General features: G+C 35.8%; 1 protein-coding gene across 1 annotated transcript in view; it reads left to right on the plus strand.

The window, feature by feature from the left end:
• The window catches only part of LOC101333605 (protein unc-13 homolog C-like), a 332,514-nt gene extending 326,113 nt beyond the window's left edge, over window positions 1-6,401 (plus strand). Inside the window, exon 15 of the mRNA XM_073801032.1 lies at window positions 6,271-6,401. Within this exon, the coding sequence (XP_073657133.1) occupies window positions 6,271-6,293 (23 nt within the window). The 3' untranslated portion in view covers window positions 6,294-6,401. The remainder of the gene's footprint in view (window positions 1-6,270) is intronic.
• The last annotated feature ends 8,100 nt before the right edge of the window (window positions 6,402-14,501 follow it).

Raw genomic sequence — 14,501 nt, forward strand, 5'->3', positions numbered from 1 at the left:
CTCCTTTTATGGCTGTTAGTTTTTTCCTTATATATTGTGGTGCTCCCATGTTGGGTACATATATTTTTACAATTATTATATCTTCTTCTTGGATTGTTGCCTTGATCATTATGAAGTGTCCTTCTTTGTCTTTTGTAACAGTCTTTATTTTAAAGTCTGTTTTGTATGATATGAGTATTGCTAGTCCAGCTTCCTTTTGATTTCCATTTACATAGAATACCTTATTCCATCCCTTCACTTTCAGTTGGTATATGTCCCTAGATCTGAAGTGGGTCTCTTGTAGACAGCACATATATGGGTCTTATTTTTGTATACATTCAGCCAGTCTTTGTCTTTTGGTTGGAACATTAAACCATATATGTTTAAGGTAATTATTGATATGTATGTTCTTATTGCCATTTTGTTATAGTTTTGGTTTTGTTTTTGTAGGTCTTTTTCTTTCCCTTTCTCTTCCCTTCTGTTGTGTTTTGATGACTAACATTAGTGTTGTGTTTGGATTCCTTTTTATTTTTTGTGTATCTATTGTAGTTTTTGTGGCTACCATGAGGTTTTGATATAGCAGTCTGTATACAAACAAGATTTTTTTAAGTTGCTGGTCCTTTAATTTCAAATGCATTTCCAATGTCCTGCATTTATACTCTCCTCTTCTCACAGTTGCTGGTTTTGACTTCATATTTGTGTGTGGATGACTTCCTACCTTTACTCTTGTTTGCCTTTACTGGTGAGCTTTTCCATTCATTATTTTCTTGTTTCTAGTTGTGGCTTTTTCTTTTGCACCTAGAGAAGTTCCTTTAGTATTTGTTGCAAAGCTATTCTGGTGGTGCTGAATTCTCTTAGCTTTTTCTTGTCTATAAAGCTTTTGATCTCTCCATCACATGTGAATGAGAGCATTACTTTAGGTAGAGTATTCTTGGTTGTAGGTTCTTCCCTTTCATCACTTTACATACATTTTGCCATTCCCTTCTGGCCTGTAGAGTTTCTGCTGAAAAATCAGCTGATAACCTTTTGGGAATTCCCTGTATGTTATTTTTGCTTTTCCCTTGTTGCTTTTAATATTTTCTTTGTTTTTAATTTTTGTCAACTTGATTACTGTGTCTCTCGGCATGTTCCTCCTTGGGGTTTTCCTGCCTGGGACTCTCTGCATTTCCTGGAACTTGGATGACTGCTTCGTTTCCCATGATAGGGGAGTTTTCAGCTATTAACTCTTCATATATTTTCTCAGATCCTTTCTGTCTGACTTCTCCTTCTAGGACGTCCATACTGAGAATATTGGTGTGTTTAATGTTGTCCCAGAGGTCTCTTAGACTGTCCTCATTTCTTTTCATTCTTTTTTCTTTATTCTGTTCTGCAGCAGTGATCTCCACCATTCTGTCTTCCAGTTCACTTATTCATTCTTGTGATTCATGTATTCTGATACTGATTCTTTCTGGTGTATTTTTATTCCAGTTATTGTAGTGTTCATCTCTGTTTGTTCTGTAGATCTTCTTGCTCTTTTTTAAACATTTCTTCTATCTTCTCTGTCTGTTCCTCCATTCTTTTTCCAAGATTTTAGATCATCTTTACTATCATTACTCTGAATTCTTTTTCAGGTAGATTACCTACCTCCCGTTCACTTAGTAGTTCTTCTGGGGTTTTATTTTGTTCCTTCATCTGGGACACATTCCTCTGCTGTCTCATTTTGTCTAACTTTCTGTGTTTGCTGTTTCTGTTCCTCAGGAGGCAGGGTTTTAGTTCTTCTTGCTTCTGCTGTCTGTCCCCTGATGGATAATGCTGGTCTAAGGGGCTTATGCCAGCTTTCTGGTGGGAGGGACTGGTTCTTGCCCACTGGTTACTAGAGCTTGGTCTTGTCCCTCTGGTGGGCAGGGCCATGTGAAGGGGTGTGTTCATTGGGAAGATGTGGGCTCAGGAAGACTTTAGGTAGCCTGTCTGCAGATGGGTGGGGCTGTGTTCCCACCCTGTTGGTGGTTTGGCCTGAGGTGTTTCAGCAGTGGAGTGTACAGGCCATTGGGTGGTGCCAGGTCTTGTGGGAAAATGGTGACCTACGGGAGGGCTCTTGCCAATGAGTATTCTCTAGAACTACAGCCTCCATTATCTTTTCCCCTGCAGTGAGCCACAGCCTCCCCCTGCCTCTGCAGGAGACCTTCCAATACCTGCAAGTAGGTCTGGCGCAGGCTTTTATGAGGTCATTGCTTTTTCCCCTGCGACTGGGTGTGCACAAGACCTTGTGTGCAACATCCAAGAGTGGAGTTTCTGTTTCTGCCACTCCTGTGGAATTCCTGTGATCAGAACCCCATTGACCTTCAAAGCCAGATGCTCTGGGGACTCCTCCTGAGGCAAGACTCTCATGATGGGGTGCCTGATGTGGGGATCAGAACTTTCACTCCTCTGGGATAACTTCTGTCATATAATTGTTTTCCATTTTGTGGGTCACCCACCTGGCAGATACGTGATTTGATTTTATCATGATTGTGCTTCTTCTAGTGTCTCATTTGGCTTCTTTGTCTTATTGGTAGTTTCCAGTGTTTTTTGGTCAATGGTTGTTCAACAGTCAGTTGTGATTTTGGTGTTTTGGTGAGGGGGGTGAGCTCAAGTCCTTCTACTCTGCCATCTTGTCTCTGCCCCCATAAGCATCACTTATTAACTAATGTTTCTCATTTTCTTTGATAATAATATGTCCTTTCTTATTCACTAAGTTCTTAAGTATAAGGGTATATTACTTTAGAGTATACCTAAGTATGTATACTTATGTTTCATTGATCTTCTATTATTTTGCCACAACCATAATATTTTAGCTATTATAGACTTTTAATATCTGTGTAATCTGCCCTCATTAATCGCCTTTAAAACAATCTTATGTGTTTTTACTTGTTTGTTGACCTAGTTATACTTAAAATTAGAATAATTTCAAGTTAAAACAACTTGTCATTAGGATTTTAACTGTTAAATCTATAAATCTGTTAGAAAGTAATTCATTCTCCCTATACAGAAAGATGAAATAATAGTTTTCTTTATATGGATTTTTAAATACTTCAGTAAAGTTGTATAGCTTATGTAAGGTTGTATATTCACTGCTTAGCAAACATTTATTAGTCATCTCCTGGTGTTTCAGGAATATAATGGAAGTTGACAAAAAGCTTAAATAAAGTATCATTGAGACACTTTTTTAGAATAATTTCAGATAAGGAAATTGGGAAATTTTGAGGGTTAGCCAAGAGGAATACACAGTGTGCAGCGCTCATGTATAAATACCATGAATCCCTGAAAAGTGACAAGATTCCAGGAGAGGGGGTTATGCTTCAACTGAGTTTTGGAGGCTGACAGGCAGTTAGCTGGATGAAGAAAGCAATAACTTCTTTTAGGGGGAGGAAACTGAAAATGCAAAGGTACACATTTAAAAGACATGTCATGGAAACTAAAGGGCAAGAATTTAATTGTGGCCAAAGTGTAGGATGTGAATGAGGACTGGTGAGCCATGAATTTCTAGTATATATAGATCTAATTTTCTCAAATGGACATTGGGTGACATTGGTGGGTTTTAAAAAGGGAAGTGACATCATATTTGTATTTCAGAAAGGTTTCAAATGGGGACAAGAAAGGAGTCAAAGTGAACAACAAAGGTTCATTGATAATTAATAAAAATATGTATTCAGTGAAAGAATGAATGAACATTGAATGAATCAATGAATGAAAAGTTAATGTATTACCACATTTAGCAGCTGAAAAATAACAACTTTGGTAAGATTACCTTTATATAGTCAAGTGGTTGCTATAGAAGCCAGTTAGAATGGAAGACTGTGTCACAGTACTGGATATTTGAAATGAGATCTAATGTCCTTGTATTCCAAACTAGTTATTGCTAGTTAGTAGGAAATAACTTAATGTTGTTATTTGATGTGTTGGTTATATATTCACTTTGCGACCTATTTTATTATCCTAATAGTTTTCCAGGTGGTTTGGTTTGGCTTGTTTTCAGGGTATAATACTGTAATTCCTGAAAAATAATAACTCTGTATTTTACCTTTCAACATTGGTGTTGTTTATTTCTGCTTTAATATATTGGTCAGAATTTCTGGAATTAAGTTAAAATACGGTAGTGAACATTTTCGTTTTGGTTTTAATAATAGGGATGCCCTAATATTTTGCACTTAAGTTGATTCTGAAAGATGTTTTTAGCATATTAAACTTAACTCATTCCAATCCTATTTTAAATAGGTTAAAAATTATTTGGAAGATTTTGAAATTTTATCTAATAACTTCTGTGTTCCTGTTGAAATGCAGATATGTATTTTATGACCAGTTAATATGTCATGTTAAATTCATCAGTGATTTTAAATCATGCTTATGAAAAAATCTTCATGGCTGTGATATATTATTCTTCTGATACTGTGCTGAATTTTATTTTCTGTATTTTGTGAAGTATTTAAAAATGCTTATGGCCATAAATAAGATTTGCTTTATTACTCTATATTGTGCCTTACCCTGTTTTATATTCAAAGATAGAACCCTGGGATATTGTAAAATCTTAAATATTGCACAAAAATATTTAGTTATGTTAACTGGTTCATATTTAATGAGTCAGGAAAATAAATATATTTCAGATTTTTATCAATAAAGGTCATCATTGAGTTACATGACCTCAGGGAAATCTTTCTGTCTCTGGGGCTCATCTATAAAAATAAGGGGATTGGACTACATGAACTGTAAGGTCTTGCCAGCTCTAGCTTTCTGCAAACTTGTATTCATAGAGAAATCCCTCCAGCTTTATGCTAAAAAGCAATAACACTATGTAAGGTAGAAATGGACCATGCTATGATGACCCTTACAGATATAGACTTGAGTTTCAAAAAGGAAAAAACAACAACAAACAAACAGTAGTACATTGTTCATCTACTTGGGCCCATGAGCAGTTGAAAGTGATAAATGTTGACCTTGTGATTTATCTTAAGTTGAACTGGAGAACTGTGGATCAACCGCCCCTCACTGTTTTGTTCAGTTCACCTGAAACATTGCATCTAAAGGGCAGCAGGTGGGGGATCAGAAGCCCGGGATTTGTGTCCCACTCTGTCATTTACTAGTTTTGGGATCCTAAGTCATTTAATCCCTTCAGGCAAGTTTTCTTATTTGCAAGATGAAATATACTTAATTAATCTTTCAGTTCTGAAGTTCTATGAGAAGCCATAAATAATCCCTCAATAAAACATCTTTAGTTTATATAGTCACCTGGGGTTTACTTTCATATATATTGTTCTTAATTGATCCTCTCCACAACGTTTGGAGGCAAAAAGCAAAGTATTAGTGACTTTATTTCAGAGTTAGGTCTAGCCTCCAGACTCCAGAGAATTTGGTAGTTTGCCCAGTGTGCTTAGTAAGTGGCAGAGCCCCAACTGGAGCCTAGGCATTCTGATACTTAAACTGTTCTTTTCTTTTTACGACACATTGTCTTTCGTTAAGTCCTGTAATCACTCTTTTATACTTTTCAAGCATTCTGGCACATTTTCCGGCTCTTTAAATTGTGAGGACCAACTATCCTTCTTCCCTTGTGGTTCATTTATGATTTTAAACTATATAACACTAACACTTTGTTCATGTATATGTTTAAATGATTTCTTAAAAAGTACTCCATCTAACATTTATTCCTTCTTTTCCTGATTCTCTTTCAGATAGCAGTTCTGTGGATGAAAAGGTTTTAAATCATACTTTTTCTTCCCTCGTGAGGGATCTTGTCTTTTGTACATGTTTGTTTGTGACATATTAGACCTGTTTTGGTTCTTCTGTTTTAGTTGTGAACTGTGCATGTTATCCCAGCTTTCCATTCTTTGGTTGTCCTTTAAGTGTGCCCCAATCTGTTGCATTTATGAAGAGGTTACCCCTTGCCAGCTTCGCTTACTTTAGCTTACACTTGCCAACCTAGGGGTCTGCTACGGTCAAACTCAGCATCTGTTTTTAAGTCTGGCGAATCATGATCTCTCTGACTGATTCATGATCTTCACTGCACATACCAAGTTTTAAGGGCAAATAGTATTTGGAATATGATATTTTCCTTGACTCTGCCAGTGCTTTTGTCTGAATGCTGACAGCTAATTTCAAAACCTCCACTCACAAAAACACAGTAGCTTTGACTTGAAGCTGACCCTGCTTAGCATCTGTCATACTAGGTGTTACGTGTCTAGTGCAGTTGACGCGTGTTCCAAATTCATGTATACACAGCTATAGGATGCTAAAAGCCTCTTTCTTTTGTTTTGTTTTTGTTTTTCTCCATTTTCGTTTAAGGCTCGAATAGTAAGTGGCAGTGATTTGGATGCTTCCCAGTTCTCTGCACTTCAGGCGTTTGGTGGGTAAGTACATTCATAACCTTTCTAATTCGTTCCATTCATCAATGGTTCTCAACATATGTATTTTGAATGCAGAATGTTGCATGATGGCATAATTAGCTTGCCTTGCTGTTGCTTTCTTTTCACAGTAGAATAGCTTTTATAGTGTTTTAAAAAAAGTAATGTATAGATTTGTGTATATTTATGTTTAATTATATGAATAAACATTAACATGATCATTCCATACACAAAACATAACCGTATAACTTTACATTACTGAGTTCATGTTAATAAAATTAATAGTGTTTTGATCTACTTGCTTGCACTTTACGATATGTGCATGAACATTTTTTTTATGTCAATAAGTGAGTAAATGTAATCTTCACCATTATTTTTTATAGTTCCATTTAATGAGTGTATAAAGTATTTAAAATGTAATCACAAAATAATGTATTAATTATATTTTCTATGTAAGATACTCAAACAGCAAGGGATTTCCTTTAATGCCCCTAATGATACATTGGTATCAGTTTGGCATGTGTGTTGTTAGGCCTTTTTCTGTGTGCTTGCAAACATATATGTTCTATAAGTTCATATAGAATAATAGTTTTGTTTGTCTCTGTGCGTTGAACATAAATTAGGCCATTCTATATATAAAGAAGCACTAGTTTAGTGCTGACATAATAGCAGATATCATTACAATTGTTTCATATATAATGACTCATTTGTTCCTTACAATAGCTCTGTGAGGTAAGTACTATTTTGACCTCCATTTTACCTGAGGAAACTGATGTATAACGTAGTTGAAAACAAAGAAATAAAGAAAAGCAACCAAAACCAAACCTTTCTCTTCATACACCTAGTAAGTAGCAAAGTCAGTATTCAAGTTAGTCTAGTTCCAGAGTCTCTGATCTTAATTACTATGCTATATTTCATCTGCAACTTGTGGGTTTCTTTTTCCTTACCTTTTCTTTTTTACTATTTGACAACATACCTTGGAAAACTTTGCACTTCATTATTCATAAGCGATGTAAATATTTCGAAACATTTATGTAATGTTTGTTCATCTATTAATGAATTTTCCAGAATATTTCTGTGTCATTATTGTAAATGATACTAGAACAAACATATAATCAATTTTCGAAGTGTAATGTGTGGACCAAAGCTAATGCACAGGATAGATAGTTAAATTGTTTTATAGGTGTTGAAATTTGAACATTTTTGTGTACGATAGAAATAGAAGCAAAATTTAGATATATGGTTTAGGGTTTTTTGGAGGGGAAAAGAAATAGTCTCACGGTTATGTTTTATAATATTCTCATCCTCTTCAAATGAATTTTGTTAAATAACATCCACATGCTATTTTCTTTAAATTAAACATATGAAAAATTTTAAGTTTCAAATTTAAAGCTCCTGGATAATAACATCATTTTTACTGAGATTTTTCAAATAAGTAACTAGATATTATTTATGTATACAAACATTTCAGTGTCCTTTAAATATGTGAAGATTTATATTCACATCTGTAATGTCACAATAATTTAAATATGTTATAAAAACGAACTGTGGCAAAAGTTCACTATGGATTATTTATAGAAAATTCAGGTTATAAATGGATTACTCTCTCCCCACTACCCCACATATACTGTCTTTAAGTTTATAAAAAAATGATACTGTGACAAAACTAATAAAATGTTTATTTTAGAAAATAAGTTGAATCCCAATTTAAATTTAAAAAACATTTGTATGTCATAGTCTTAGAGGCTTATCTGAGTTTATGAGCTTACAGTTCTTTAAATTCCTACCTTCCTGTGGCATCCATCACTTGAAAACAACTTGCTTTCTTAACTCATATCTGAATATGGACTTTTATCATTGCCAGAGCAACAGAGTTAATCTCCATCCATGTTGTTGTTAAGTGTATGCTGTGTAAATGTCTAGCTACAATAGGTCATCTTTTCATTTCAATTCTTTAGATCCTTTCCACATTATTTTTCCAGAAATTTCCTATTTCAAGGGCTTAGCAAGGGATTTTGGAATTATGATGGTATGGGAAAGAGGTGATAATTTTTAGTCTACAAGAGAATTTGCTGTTATCTGAAGGCAGGTTCCTCTTGAAGAACCTGAAGAGTACATTAAAATGCAAGCTTTCAGTCACAACCTATTCCAGAATTATTTGTTTATTTTACTTTCCCTATCAATATTTAAATATATATATTTTAGTAGAGTAAAATATTGCTGTAATCCTCAATATTAAAATTTCTGTTGTCCTGGGAAACTGACATTGGAACAGACTCTGAAAATAGGGAGTCATTGCTGCTTCAGGGCAAGGCTACTATATCCTTCACCTCTCTGCCGTCAGCATCCCTAATGAGTTCAGAGCCAAACCACGTCCATCCTTCCCTCTCACTTCTCAAGTGTCAATAAAAGCACAGTCTATACACACTGAAACCCGATAATGGAATTAACAGTGCTGCTGATTTCTGCTCATTCTCTGTACATCTCCTGTAAGTGTTGCTGGAAAATACATGCCAAACTTTATTTTTCCTATCTGTTACAATAAAAATTCAGACAGGTTCTTGGAAAAGAACTGAGAGGAAGAGAGAAAAGATGCACAGAAAAAGAGAAGGCTGGAAAGATGCTTGTTTCAATGAAATCATTACATTTAACATTGAACATCTTAGTGCTTTTATAAGAGTTTGGTAACTTTTGTCATATACGTAAGCTAAGAGCCATACCGAGGTGACAGAGGTACAAGAGCTTTTGGGGGAGAAACATCTCAGGTAAAGTGGAGAGACAGACCACAGGAGTAGGCAAGAAGTGCCTTGGACCATGATATAGGTCTGATGCCTGGAAAAGAGAGAGGAGAAAGAAGGAGGACTAGGTATGAAAAGACTTAAACTGACTGCAATGAAACTGCCATTAGACTGCAATAAAGTGTCAGTCAGACCAATGGGGAGTGCTAGAGGTGAGGCTGTCTGTTACAGGAGTCCCACCTTGAGCATACAGGGGCAGCTTATTGCCCTCATCAAGTTCACTCGCTGAACACTGACAGCAGCTTGGGGAGAGTTTGGCCTCAAGTGAACGCTGCAGTTGATTCTGGAGGTGTGGTTACTGAAGGCTGTCATCCAACTGTTCCTAGATTTTCTCTGAGGAATATCTGCGTGATACATGCCCGTGGCTACCCAGCATCAGACATTTTGATGTGTTTAAATGTCACTTTGATGACACAGAGATTGACAAATAGAAAAAGAAAAGCTTCTGTTTTGACCTCCCTTTCAAATAGGTAAAATAGCAAAAGAAAAAAAAATACATGAACTAAGTGCTGAGATTTCCAAGGCTGTTCAATTATTGCCATGAACAAATAACTTTGTGAATGTGAATAAGTCAATCATTAGCCAAAGTTCTGAACAATTCCTTTGTTTTTAAGTTTACCTTGATTCAAATCATGGTTTTTGTTGTAGTTGTTACACCTGACCTGAGTTAGGTGGTACAATATATGGATATAGCAGGTTTAATATACTCTTGATATTTGTCATTGGTGCTGGTATTGCTTCTGTAGTCTCTATAGACTTTAGGATGTCATCTTCTGTCTTCACGCCATCTTCCCTGGTGCTAGTTTTGATCTCCATGTTTTGTCAGGGCATGAAATCAGTCACTTAACATGGAAGCTAAGATTGTTCTTACTCTTAAGGGGCTCCTAACCCATCTTTTCTCATAGCAGCAGTCTTTTCTCTGGTAGCTGAAAACTGTTTTTTCCTATCTAACCGATAAATTAAATTTTTCCCTGTCCCCTCAGGTAATTTCCTTACTTCTAAAGGACAGGGCCAGAAATTCTCCTAAGCCTAGATCATGGCTCTTTCCAGAGCTATAAACCTTTCCCTGGGTCAATGGTTCATCATGCCTTATAAACATTCTTACATTCTCTGAACCAGGTTTGCCAAGTACCAAGAAAATGACAGCCCTGGCGTAAGTTTGCTTCACTCACAGTAGCAGGTCACTCTTTGGAGAAAAATGGAAGCCTTTTTCTTTGACTTTCTGATTAGTGTTTTCATGGAAGAACTCCTTTTCTCCCCAGGGGCTTTGGTAGAGGAGTTCACTATAGATTTAGAGAGAAATGAGTTAGGATTAGGACTGTTAATTGTTATAAGGGTTATCAGATGCAAACAGGATCTACTTTCACAATTCATAATTGTACAGCAATTCAGTCACCATGCCTGTACTGTTTTCAACTTATTCAGATTGCCATCAGTCTGGTTTAAGTCCTCAATGGCTGTTACCTACGCAGTTGCAAGCTTATCTTCTAGCTGATCTTCCTGCATCAATTTATTCCTCCACGTTAAGTCCAATCTATACACTGTTAAAGATTAATCTCCTTAAAACACAGTCTTTTTCTACTTAAATGTGTCTAATGACTCATCATTTCTGCAATGTAAAGTATGGCTTTTTGTACATGGCTTTCAATATACTTCTTCATTTCTATTTTTCTCTTGTACAAAAGAGAAATATTATCTACCTTATCTGTGTTCTTGTTTGTGTCATTTCTGTGGCCCATATTAATTTCTTAAATTGCATAACCTTAACAAGACTCATATCCTCGATGACTTGATTTTAAGCTCTTTAAAGGCATAGAATTGGTCTTTTATTACTTAGGTTTCGTTCTATAAAGTTTATGGTAGTGTTATGCCCATTTAGGACCTCATTCATAAGTTAATTTTGTTTTAGAATGGCAGTCTCTTCGATCAGTTGGTTAGAATTACTTTCTAAGAGATTCAGGTCTACCACATTTTAAGAAAAATTATTCCTGAAATAATTGTGGTTTGAGGATCAGACACACATGAGAAGTACTCTGAGTTTTAAAAGCAGCTTAACCCACCCCTCAAACTCAATGTTACTAAGCCCTTACAGGAAAAAATATCATCAGGGGATTTTTCTCACAGTAGATGTAACCCTAGTTGACTAGGAGGCCACTTTGTTTTGGATTGTGAATCTCCTTTTCTCCATTTTGGAGAAACTTTTGAAGGTTCTACTGAGAAAATTTATAAAAAATAATACTCTAATTATGCTAAGATAAATTTTATCCTTTCATTCTCCTATCAGAAAACCTTACCACTTCAGAAAACTCTAGATATAAATTCACACTGTACTAAAGATTTCCTGTAATAAACTCCATTTTTACTACCTGAGAAAGGAGAACTTTGGTGATTAATAATTGAACGAACTTTTTCACCTTGTCCTTTATAAAAATAATAAAGGGAGTTGTCTTGCTTAATCTATTACAGAAAGAATGAAACCTGGCATCTCATAGCTAATGTCAGACATAATCATGACAGTGGGTAGTTATATCAGCTAGAAAAGAATCTCACATGAGGCTGAGGCAGTCCCAACCCTACCACAGACTCTGGATTATACCAGGTCCACTAGTGCTCAACACTCTGCCTGCAGTCCTCCTGCCAAGCAGAAATGTTATATTCTATACACCAAGATTTGGCCTAGACAGAGAGCCTCTTAACTAGGAAAACTGACATAGATAAGGCCATCAACTTTCTAAAACCCATGTGTCAAATACTGATTGCTAAGCCATTAGCTTCCCGTGGCCAAAACAAAAACAAAACCAAAAAACCCTGCTTATGTAATTTTGGCCTACCACCAGCCATCAGTTTCCTAGTTCATGGTGAGCTGAAATGCTTCATTAGACTCTTGTAACTTACTCAGAGAGCACTCAATACCTATGTTGAGAAAATCTTGGTCATTAGAGAGTACATTTTTATGTTAGCCACAAAGACCAGCCACTAGACTGACTCCTTCAATGTATGAACCTATGAAACACCAGGACCACATTATCAGACCCTGTTAGTGTCTAGTGTTACAGTCTAAACCAGGCTTATAGATGCCATAGTTTTCTTGGAATGGATTATAAATCATTTCTTTCAGTCATATTTTTTCCTACATAGATATTGGCAAATAATTCACAGAACTCATTCAAAGGATTAAGAAAATGGACCTGTTACCTCATTACTACTAGCTTATAGTTCACAAAGTTAGAGATTGACACCTTGCCTGAGTTTGTAGCTTAACATTTTTTTCCTGACTACAAATGCAGAAGGATACTTGAGTATGACCCACTGTCAATCCAGGGATACTGTATAAGGCTCTCCAATCTTCTGGTAATGATATTAGCGAAAAGATTCTGCCATCCACAAGAGACCTGATGTCTACTCTAAATGAGACCCTTTTCTGTGCCGAGAAAGCAGTCCATGGAGAATTCCTCACCCAGAGTACATTTGTACTTCTGTTATTAAATTGTTCATAAGAATGTGCAACTTCAGGATCATCCCGGGTTGCAGGATTTCACTCATCACATAAAGGCCACTCTCTTATTTTTAAGGAAGATAGGTTTACCATTTTGATCGAGAAGATGTGTATGACTCTTCATCCATATCAGCCCTGGATGCAGAAAATGCCTTCATTCCAGGGAAGGAAACCACAGCCACTCCCAGCCATCATCAATGCTGACAGCTTTCGTTTAGCCAGTTCCTCACCCTGGAGCCTTCCAGAACTGTTGCCTACAGCACTGGTTGGCCCCTCAGAAACGGCCTGCTTTTCTTTTTATCTTTAGGTGACTGCCAAGCAAAAACACACCCAACAGGAAGTGTTAGAAAATTACCAGCTATTAGTCAAAATCATTGAAAATAACTCCTCTAGGTAAGATGGCAGTTATGACTACCTTGCTTCCTAAACCAGAGGATTCTTTCCAAAACTTAATTGATACGGCTATTGAGTACATCGAACATACATGAACTATCTTAGGGGAAAAAAAATGAGCTTGATCATTGTATATCCCGGTAAAGCGTATGTTGAATGGGGTTTTAAGTATCTTTTAATAAATGAATACCATATTCCATGAAGGCAGATAATAGAGAGTCCTCTTATAGGCAGACAATAGAGTAGAGCAGAAAAACAGTAATCGTCGCTGCTAACAAAATAGTTTGCCTCCATACCTTGTAATTACTCCTTATTTGAAGTAACAGGTTTGCTTAATCCACGGTGTGTTCTTAAATATTGAACAGCTTGTTGTTCAAACCGTAATTCTCAGATATGACCCATTCTACATTGATGTCCAGTAGGTAGTTCTTGGTTTTTAGTCTTTCTTAGCATTTACAAACAGTATGAAATATTATAGGGGCAATATAAGGAAGCATTTTAGATATTTTAAAAATGGGGATGATGTTTTAAATCCATAATTATTATAATAATATTTTTTCTAGTGTTAGAGTATAACAGACCCATATCTATGCGTTATTTATGCATTATCTTCTTTAATCCTCATCACAACTTTTCGAGATAGATGTTACAATTATTTTATTTTTCAAATGAGGTTACTGAGGCTTAGAGGTATTAAATATGGACAAGGTGAAATAGTGATTATTAGAGCTGAGGCTTGAACTAGGTCTAACATATTCCAGGGCTTGGCTGCTTTACTATTATGCCACACTGATGTAATCTGCAATAGATGATGCTTGAGTCTACATCAGTTCTTTGTAATTATATATTATATTTTGAACTTGATATTTCATTATGTATTAGTCTGAGAAGGTTTCTAAATAGGAGTATCGAATAAATGTTGTACATATATTTCTATCTAGATTCCAGGAAAGTGTTTGCTAAGGGTTTTTGTATTATCCCCTAGAAATATGTAATATTTCATAATATCACTGAGGTGAATTAGTGATGGATTGAATGACTGAACCCAGAGTATTAGGTTATTTTTAGTTGAACTAAATGGAAATATGAAAGATCTGATTGTAGGATTTGAGGGTGACATGGTTGGGCAAAATAACTAGTGTTATTAGATAATGGAGTTAATATCTAAAAGATTTTTAGCATACTACAACTGAATATAACAAGATGAAGTATAAATAGTTTATCCTGACTGATATACTAAGTTACTATGCAATAGCCTACCATACTACCCCGTTTTAGTGTATTAATCAAATACAGGTTTATTTCTCACTCATACTACGTTTTCAGTGCATATAAAACAAGGGAGGAGGATGTACTTGAGAGTTGCCCAGGGAACCAGGCTGGCAAAGGTTTGTCTCAACACACACTTTCATGTTTTCACTGTAGGGAAATTAGGATGTGGCACACTGGACTCTAACTCTTAAAACTTCCAGTTAGACGTGACAT

Source organism: Tursiops truncatus, chromosome 2, assembly GCF_011762595.2.
Source record: "Tursiops truncatus isolate mTurTru1 chromosome 2, mTurTru1.mat.Y, whole genome shotgun sequence".
Taxonomy (NCBI): Eukaryota; Metazoa; Chordata; class Mammalia; order Artiodactyla; family Delphinidae; genus Tursiops; species Tursiops truncatus.